The sequence below is a fragment of the Chrysochloris asiatica genome, unplaced genomic scaffold, assembly GCF_000296735.1.
Source record: "Chrysochloris asiatica unplaced genomic scaffold, ChrAsi1.0 scaffold00314, whole genome shotgun sequence".
Classification (NCBI taxonomy): domain Eukaryota; kingdom Metazoa; phylum Chordata; class Mammalia; order Afrosoricida; family Chrysochloridae; genus Chrysochloris; species Chrysochloris asiatica.
The window spans coordinates 863975-873488 of NW_006408832.1; the positions used below are offsets into that span (position 1 = coordinate 863975).

The 9514-nt window shown below is 45.6% G+C and overlaps 1 protein-coding gene across 1 annotated transcript in view; it reads left to right on the forward strand.

Moving 5' to 3' along the window:
* The window catches only part of SNED1 (sushi, nidogen and EGF-like domains 1), a 75851-nt gene that overhangs the window by 22612 nt on the left and 43725 nt on the right, over nucleotides 1-9514 (forward strand). Inside the window, exon 2 of the mRNA XM_006875229.1 lies at nucleotides 7466-7753. Within this exon, the coding sequence (XP_006875291.1) occupies nucleotides 7466-7753 (288 nt within the window). The remainder of the gene's footprint in view (nucleotides 1-7465; nucleotides 7754-9514) is intronic.

Here is a 9514-nt window from a genome sequence, read left to right on the forward strand (position 1 = left end):
TTGTCAGGAGGGACCAGTCACTGGAGAAGGATATCATGTTTGGTAAGATGGAGGGTCAGAGAAAAAGAGGAAGACCCCCAATGAGATGGATTGGCAAAGTGGCAGCACCAGTGGGTTCAAACGTGGCAACAATTGTGAGGTTGGCCCAGGATCGGTCTCTTGTGTATCGGTCTCTTATGTATAGGGTCGCTGTGAGTTGGCACTGATTCGATGACACCTAACAACTATCAACCACCTATCTGCCTTGTAGTGCTGTGCATCTGCCTCTTCTAGACAGTTCATATGAATTGAGTCTTACATGCTGTCACCTGTGTCTGTTGTTTGCTGTCATAATGTTTTCAAGATTCATCCATGTTGTCGCCTATGTTAGTCTTCCATTCCTTGTTAGGGCTGAATCGTATTCTTTGTATGGTCATATCACGTTTTGTTTGTCTGTCCATCAGTGGATGACATAGTTGGGTTATTTCCACCTTTATCTCACATGAATAGTGCGTGATCACATCTTTATTCAAACACCTCTTCTCAGTTCTTTGGGAGTAGGATTGCTCTGTCGTATGCTAACTATATGGAGGCCTCATGTGGCGCTGTGGGCTAATGCGTCAGACTGCAAAGTCATTTGAACTGCAAGGTCAGTGGTTCAAGCTCACCAGCTGCTCCTACACAGGATCACTGTGGGTCGGAATCAACTCGATGGCACTTCACAACAACAACAACATGCTAATTATAAGACTAACTTTTGGAGGAACTTCCCAACTAGGAACCAAAAGAGAAAAACACGCTGAGCATTTCCCAAGCTGAAAGAACTAAAGAAAAAATTGAATCCTCTACTTGCAATATTGAAGGGCAGATTGTTAGCAATGCAGGAAATATCAAAAGAAAATAGAAGGCATACACAGAATCATGGATCAAAAAGAATTGGTCGACATTCAGCCAGTTCAGGAGGAAGCATCTGATGAAAATATGATGGAATTGAAGGAAAAATCCGAGGTGCACTGAAGGCTCTGGAGACAAATCAAGTTCCAGGAATGGACGGAAGACCAGTTGAGGTGATTCAACAATGGATGTAGCTTTGTTCTTGTCAGCCAATGGGAACAGATCCAGGTTTGCACCCATTCCAAAGAAAGGTGCAAATGTGGAAATCTTCAAATAATGTAATTAATATCACACACAAGTCAAATTTTGCGGACGATAACTCAAAAATGGTTGCCAGCGTACATTGACAGGGGCCTGCCAGAAATTCAGGTTGGTTTCAGGAGAGGACATTTGTTGTCAGGTGCCACTGACTAGACTCCAACTAATAGTAACTCCATGGACGATAGAAGGAAACACTGCCCAGTCCTATACCATCCTTACAATTGGGGTTCTACCTCTTTTTCGCTGACCCTCCACTTTATCAAGTATGATGTCCTTCTCTAGGGACTGGCCCCTCCTGATAATATGTCTGAAGTATGAGAGACAAAGTCTGGCCATCCTGGCGTCCAGGAGTACTCTGGGTGTCCTTTCAATATAGATCTGTTTCTTTTTCGGGCAGTCCATGGTACTTTCAATATTGTTTCCCAAGATAATCATTCAAATGCATCGATTCATTTCTGGTCTTCCTTATTCACTGTCCAACTTTCACATGCGTTTGAGTCCATTGAAAATACCATGTCTTGAGTTAAGTGCACCTGAATCCTCAAACTAATATCTTCGGTTTTCAACACTTTAAAGAGGTCTTTTGCAGGAGATTTGCCTAATGCAATATCTCATTCTATTTCTTGACTAGACCAAAAGCAACATCATAATAGAGAAAACATTGAAGTTGTCAAGGATTTCATTTTACTTGAATCCACATGTAAACAGCAGTCAAGGATGTACTGCTTTGGATAACTCTGCTGCAAAAGTCCTCTTGAATGTGTCAAAAAGCAAAGGTACCACTTTAAAGACTAAGATGAACCTGACCCACACGTGGTATTGTCAATTGTTTCACACGTCTGTGAAAGCTGGCCAGTGAATAAGGAAGACAAAATCATTAATGCACGTAAATTATGGTGTTGGCAGAGAACACAAGATATACCATGGACTGCCAGAAAAATGGGTAAATCTACGTTAGAAGAAAAGACAGATATGTTCCTTAGAAGTTAAAATGGCAAAAGTTCATGTCACATACTTTGGAGAAGAACATCATGCTTGATAAAGAGAGGGCCCGTGAAAAAGATGAAGACACCCAACAAGCTGGATTGACCCAAGGGCTGCAATAAGGGACTCAATCGTAACAGCCGTTGTGCGGATGGTGCCGGACCTGCAAGTGTTTTGTTCTGTGCTACGTAGAGTCATTACGTGTCAGAACCAACTTGATATCACCTTAACAACAGCCTTTATGGGAGCAGATCGCCAGCTCTTTTTCTTGTGGAACAGCTGTGTGGGTTCACACCAAACACCTTTCAGTTAGGTTACCTAATAGTATTCCCTTACGAGTCTTTCTGTTTCTCCAAGGTTATACGAATGTCCCTACTTTAGTGTCTGAGTTTAGTAATTTGGGGATTCTCTCTGTTTTCTTGATCAGTCAAACTAAGGATTTGTCAGTTTTGTTGATCTTTTCACCTAATCAGCAGTAAGTTTTGCTGATTCTTTTTTTTTCTCTCAGTCTTGTTTCTGCTTCTTTCTGCTGTAATCTTTATTGTTTCCTTCTTTTCACTTGATTTTAATTTACTTTGCTCTTCATTTTCTAGTTCCTTATGGTGGAAAGTTTGGTTGTTGGTTTGAGATCTTTCTCCTTGTATAATGTAAACATTCACGGCTATAAATTTTCCTCTGAGCATTGCTTTTGCTGCTTCCCCATACGTTTTGCTGTGTTATATTTCTGTTGTCATTCATGTAAACGTAGTTTCTAATTCCCCTTGTGACTTTTTCTCTGACCCATTGGTGGTTTCTGTGTATTATTTAATTCCCACGTATTTTGTAATTTTCCTGTTTTCTTTGTATCACTGATTTCTAATTTCATTCCATTGTAGTCCGAGAAGAAACTTTGTATGCTTTAAATCTTTTAAACCTTTGTCAGGCTTGCTTTGTGTCCTGACATAGTCTCTATCTTGACAACATTCTGTGCATGCTTGAGGGGAATGTGCACTGTACTGTTGTTGGGTGGAGCGTCCTCTGTAGGCTCTCTCTTTATTGGGGTTTCTAGTATAATTGCACTGTGGCTGAAGGACACGTGCTTTATGCTCCAGTATCTGGTTATTTTTTCAACTGTTCTCTCTGTGTTATTTTGAGGTCATTTGTGAATCACATTGTTCAAATCTTCCTATCTGACAAGACTGGTTTTTTTCTTTGTCTACACTACCTTTTCCTGAGGAAGAAATGTTAAACTGTACCATGATAATTGTGACTTGAGCTGGTTCTTCATGCCCGTTTTCCATTTCTGTATGTTGAGGATTTGTTAGTAGGTAAATGCGAAGTTGTTATACCTTCCTTTGTGGCTATGAAGTGGCCCTCTTTACTTCTACCAGCATTGGCTTGCCTGAGGGTGTATTGTATTTGATAATAATGCAACAACATCAGACCTTCATTAATAGTTGGATAGTAACCTTTTCACTGGAACGTTCCATGTATTCCTGATGGAGTTGTGGTTCAGTCCATCTTGTTTGCTCTTTTTCTATCTCGACCTCTTTTAGATTGAGTACCATCATGACCCTTCCTTATGTCCAGTTTTGATTCTTCCTGATTCCTCTGCGTTCACTGTGAGTGCTCTCCAGTGTGTGTGTCCACTATGCCATGACCTCAAGCCACTTCATCATGACTTACCAGCTCCCAAATTATAGACAGATGTTGGTGTTGGTGTTGAGTGTTGTCGAGTCCATTCCGACCCATAGCGACCCTGTATAAGGCTTCCACGGAGCAGCTGGTAAGTTTGAACTGCCAACCTTGCAGTTAAAATGGCTTTTCAGTCTGGCACATTAACCCACAGCACCACACCAGGACCCCTAGGCAATGCTTAATGACCAGTGTATTCTATGAAACAGGTTGCCGTGTGGTTTGGACATTGTGTGGACACCATATTAAAACCACTTCTGGTGGTGATGTGCTGTGGAGTCGGGTCTGACTCATAGCCACTCTGCATAGGATTTCGAGGCTGTAAATCTTCACGGGAGCAGGAAGCCTCATCTTTCTCCCGCAGAACAGTTGGTAGTTTCGAACTGCTGACCTTGAGGTTAGCAGCCTGACTTGTAACCACTTTTGTTTGCCCTGGTTATTACAAGTGCTGCTGAAGCTTCTGTGGAGGCTGGGGGAATTGGTGCTGGCTGCAGCGGCTCACGGCTCTAGAGAATAAAAACTTAACTGTAAACCACAGGGTCGGTGGTTCGAGCCTACCAGCTGCTCCTTGAGAGAAAGATGAAGTCTACTTCTGCAAAAATGCACAGCCTTGGAAACCGTATTCAGAGTCATTATGAGTGGGGACCAGTCACCTCCACCACAGTGGAAGAGAGTGTGGGGACGGGAGGGAAGGAGCAGGGAGAGTGTGGTCAGTCCCACCTACTGCTTCTTCCCCTAAGCAGCAGTAGGAGCAGCCCAGGCCCCACAGCTCACCACCGCTGTCCAGAGGACGCAGCCTGAGACCCCACACCCAGAGCCATGCCCTCTGCTTCCCCAGCTTTCATCCCACCTGTGGCTCTGTGCTGTGAGAGTCTGGGCTGGGGTCTTTAAAACCATCCTCATTGTTGTTGCTGTGTGCTGTGAGTCGGTACTGACTCAGCGACCCTGTATGGGGTTTCCGAGGCTGTAAAGAAGCTCTGGTAGCGTAGTGGTTATGAATCAGGCTGTGAACCGCAAGGTCAGCAGTTCAAAACTACCAGCTGTTCCACGGGAGAAAGATGAGGCTTTCTGCTCCCGTAAAGATTTACAGCCTCAGACCCCATACAGGTTTTCTATGAGTCGATCCAACTCCTCCGCACATAACAACAACAACAACAACAACAACAAATCTTTACAGGAGCAGAAAGCCTCATCTTTCTCCCATGGAGCAACTGGTGGATTCGAGCGGCTAACCTTATGGTTAACACCCTAACGTGTAATCCACTCTCCCACCAGGGTTTCAAACCATTCATGGAAAATATTAAACAAAAGGAAAGCTGCTTTTCCTCTAAAAAACGAAATAGCCTTGTGGGGCCGCAGACAGCTGGACATTGCTGGAATGCCCGTGAAGTGACGCATGACCGCACTCCGGTCGCCCTGAGTTCTACAGAGCTGGTTTTATCCCACAATGCATTATTCACCCTATTACTCATGTGATCGTTGTCATTAGATGGAGTCTCAGGCTCTCTTGGTCTTCCTTTGCTTTTCACGTCCCCTTCTTGAAGTTGGTTCTTTAGAACTGATTTTAGAAGAAGTTGGCCATTGATGGATTATTTGTCTGAACTCTCTATTTTTGCCTTCAGTAATGAGATCTGTTTTATCTAGGTGTGAAAAGATGTTGACAGCTCTTCTCTTTCCACTCATTGAAGCTACAGCTCCATCACTGTTGGGTTTTTCCACTGTCATTTCTTATTGTGAATTGGGTGCAAGTTTGCAAAGCCATCCATCCCACAGTTCACACACATTGTGTTTCCCACCATGGATTACCATGCTCACAATGTAACCTCATTTATCCCACGTCCTCTGTGTTCCCTGTTCCCATTCCTTCTTCCTTCCTGACCCTTCTGAATGTTGTCCTTGGGTTGACTAGTCTAAGGAGTGCGTACCCCCGTTATAGGCATGTCTGTCGTTTGGCTGACAGCTGAGCTGGGGTGAGTCGGTTCTAGATGTGAAAAGGTGCCTAAGGACCATTGTCTCAGGGATTCCACCAGGCTCTATCCAACCAGTTAGCCTGGACTTTTTATGATTTTGAGTTTTGTTCCACATTTCCCCCAGTCTATCCAAGACCTCCGAGTGTGATCCCTTTCAAAGCATTGAGCTGCACTGTTTCTAGCTCCTATTGTCATCTATGGTAAATCAGCTGTCCAGTTGTCACGCCCTTTAAGGGACTCTGTCTGTCTTCTCCTTTGAACATTGTCTTCTTGTCATTGACTTTTTGCACTTACAGCATTTGTTTGGTGTGTATTTGAAAAAATAACTTCCATGTCTGATGAAATTTTGAAGCTTGTCTTTTATATCTTTGAAGATAGTATATTTGGTTGTTTTCTCATCTGTGTCTGATCGTTCCAGTATCTGATGCTTCTCTTATTTTGTTTCACATTAATGCCGTCTTGCTGCCTTGTGTGTTTGATTATCATTGACTATGTCCTGAGTTTTGTATTTAAAGAATTATTTGCAGAAAAAATTGGAGATAAAGATGATGCTAGCTCCTTCCAGCGAAGGTGTGGTTTTCTTTTGCCTCTGCCTGCAACCTAGGCATTCTACCAGTCTGGGACCACCATAATCCAGACTTCAGATCTGAAGTGCCCTAGGTTGCTCAGGTAGAGTGAAGCTAGGTGATAAGTCTGCACAAAGCCGTTGATTTGGGGTTCACTCTGAGGAGAAACCTTTTCCAGTTCCAGTTTAATGCGAGGGTTTATCAGACTCTCTACTTGGATGTTTACCTCTCTTTCCCTCCAAAAGACTACTCAGTTTTTTTATATAGCTGGTATTTCTAAGTCTGCAAGTGCACGAAGGGAGAAAACAGCATCAAGTGCTTGGTTTACCTCTACTGTCTCCCTGCGCTAGATTCGGGATTGATAATATCCTACTCGCTTGTTCATGCTTTGGTGTTTGCACGACAGCAGGTGTATTTATGGGCCCGTCCCTTGGTCTGACTTGCACAGCCCTTGCTCACTCAAAGGGGAAGTGCACAGAGTCTTTTCTGAAAGGACAGTTCTGAACACATTCTTCCCCAGAAATAAATAATAAACATACAGAAGCTGACATTCTGATCGTGAACTCATTTGGTCTTGTCCACGGCCCTGTTTTACAGGTTAAAAAACAAAACACAGAGCATGGAAAGGTCCGAGGATAACGTACCTGATGGTTGATTGCATGGAGAGTGAGGTACAGAGTCGAGCTTTGAACCAGGGTTGCCTGGCTCCAAAGATGCCTCTCGTCTCTGCTCAGGGCTCCCCACTGCCTAAGGCCTGTGAATAAACCCCTCCAGCTGACTCCAGACCTGCCACTCTCCCCAGCTGTGCTGACCTCCTCATTCCACCTTCATTGCTGGCATGCTGTGCCTGGCCTTGCCCTCCCGGAGCTGAGGAGTGGAGGAGATGCTGGACAGCTCTGTGTGTCCAACCTGCCCAAGGCCAGCAACCGAGCAGGGCTGCACCCTCTGCGGGACACCAGAGTACAGATCAGCCTCTTGCCCTGACCATGCAACCTGTCCAAGAGAGGACAGAACGGGACCAAGTGGCCTTGTATCAGGGACGGGGACTGTCAAGCCATCCTGGGGATGCCTGGTCCAAGACTGACTCACCACGGCGCTGGCCTGCACTGACACCACCTCTGGCTTTCTGTCTGACAGGTGAATAACAATGGGATCATCTCCTTCCTGAAGGAAGTCTCCCAGTTCACGCCAGTGGCCTTCCCCATCGCCAAGGACCGCTGTGTGGTGGCAGCCTTCTGGGCAGATGTGGACAACCGGCGTGCAGGTGACGTGTACTATCGGGAGACCACCGACCCAGCCACTCTTGGCAGAGCCACGGGGGACATCAGACGCTACTTCCCTGAGCTCCCAGACTTCTCTGCCACGTGGGCTTTCGTCGCCACCTGGTATCGAGTGACCTTCTTTGGAGGCAGTGCCTCTACCCCAGTGAGTCTGAGGCATTGGTCCTAGGGAGGGAGGGATGCCAGCTGGGCTCCACATTGTCCCCACCCCAGGGCCCACAGCCTTGCTGATGTGGTCGGGAGAATCGGTGTCCCATGTCCATGCAGAGAAATCAAACTCGAAGTACTCATTCAAGGTGACAGATCCAGGGCAGAGTAGGATGGAGACTCTTGAGTACCATCCAGAACTTTCTCCTCCTGGAGTCCCCAAAGACATCAAGAGCTCCTGTCTGAGGCTGGGCTCTCTAGAGAAGCAAAGCAGTGAAACTTCTATATGTGTATGTATATAGAGATGTTTATATCAAGGAAATAGCTCACAGTCGTAGAGTCCTAAGTGCCCATTGGAAATGAAAGCCCATATTTCCTGTATGTTCATTATATTTGGAGCAGGCCACATCCCTAAGGAAACATCTTTTCAGTTGATTGGCTGCTCATAGCCAATCACCACAGAGTTAGTTGTATTAGGTTTCACCATGGTGAGAACCACATGGCCCAGTCAGGTTGACACAAAACCTTAACTAGTGACATCATGATGTGGAGGAGGATTTCCATTTGGGGTCCTAGCCTCCTAGTACCACTGGGACAGATCCCACTAGTGGGTGACATCAGAAAGAACAGTCTGGAAGCTGGAAACATTGTCTGAGCTCCTCAGCTTGCTGTTGCAGGGATGCACCATGGTCTTTGTGTGTGTGTGTGTGCTTTTCCTGGTCTGCTTCCCTATTTTATAACGCAGAAGAAATTAGGTTTAGAAACACGCCCCCACCCTGTGGCCCCACTAACATCACAAGAGAAAACCACTATTTCCAAACCTGGTCGCATTGCATGCACAGGTATAGTGGTCAGAGCCTCAGTTTACCTTCTGGGCTGGGGGTGGGGAAGGACGTGTACTTCAACCCATGACTCAGGACTCAAAGGGTTAAACTGGGGAATTACTATTTTTACTTCATTCCTTGAAAATGCCAAACTGCAAAACTGCACACCCAAGAATGACCTCACACTTTGCCCGGACTAGACGTCCCGAGGCTGGGAGTGTGTTTACTGAGCCACGTCTGAGTCACTACTAGACACAGGACAGAGGCTGAACCTCTTGGCAGAGGCACAGGGACCCAATGGGTTTAGCCTCATCCATGTTATCTGGGGGTGTCTATGGTTGACTTCTAAAGGTGCCCTGGTGGTGCAGTGATTAAGCGCTAATTGAAAGGTCTGCAGTTCAAACCCATCACCCACTATGTGGAAGAAAGGCATGGCCGCCAGTATCCGTAAAGATGTGCAGCCCTGGAAACCCTACGGGGTCTTCCGCTCCGCCTTACACGGTCAACTGAAATCCAAGTCAGCAGACTTAGGGTCTCATCTGACCCTTCACATCCTTTTATTCTTGACTGCTTGCGTTTTGCAGCTTTTCCTTTTAAACCTTTATATTATTTACCAAAAAAAAAAAAGTGTATCAAGAAAAACATATTCAATTTAGGCATATAGTATAATAAGCCATGGTGAGTACTTGAAACTGCCCCCCCACCCAAGTCCACCATGGGAGCCCCACACAGTCCCAAAGCCCACTGTGTCCCTTGCTGGCTATAGCCCCACTCGTGACTTTGGACAACCCTAATCACTGTGTCTGTTATTGATTGCACCACACATCCCAACCTAGGATAGCCCCCGATCTCTGTGTCCATCACTGGTTGTAACGTCCCCTCATCCCCACCTCAGACCAGCCCGACCTCTGCGTCCATCACTGGTTGTAACGTCC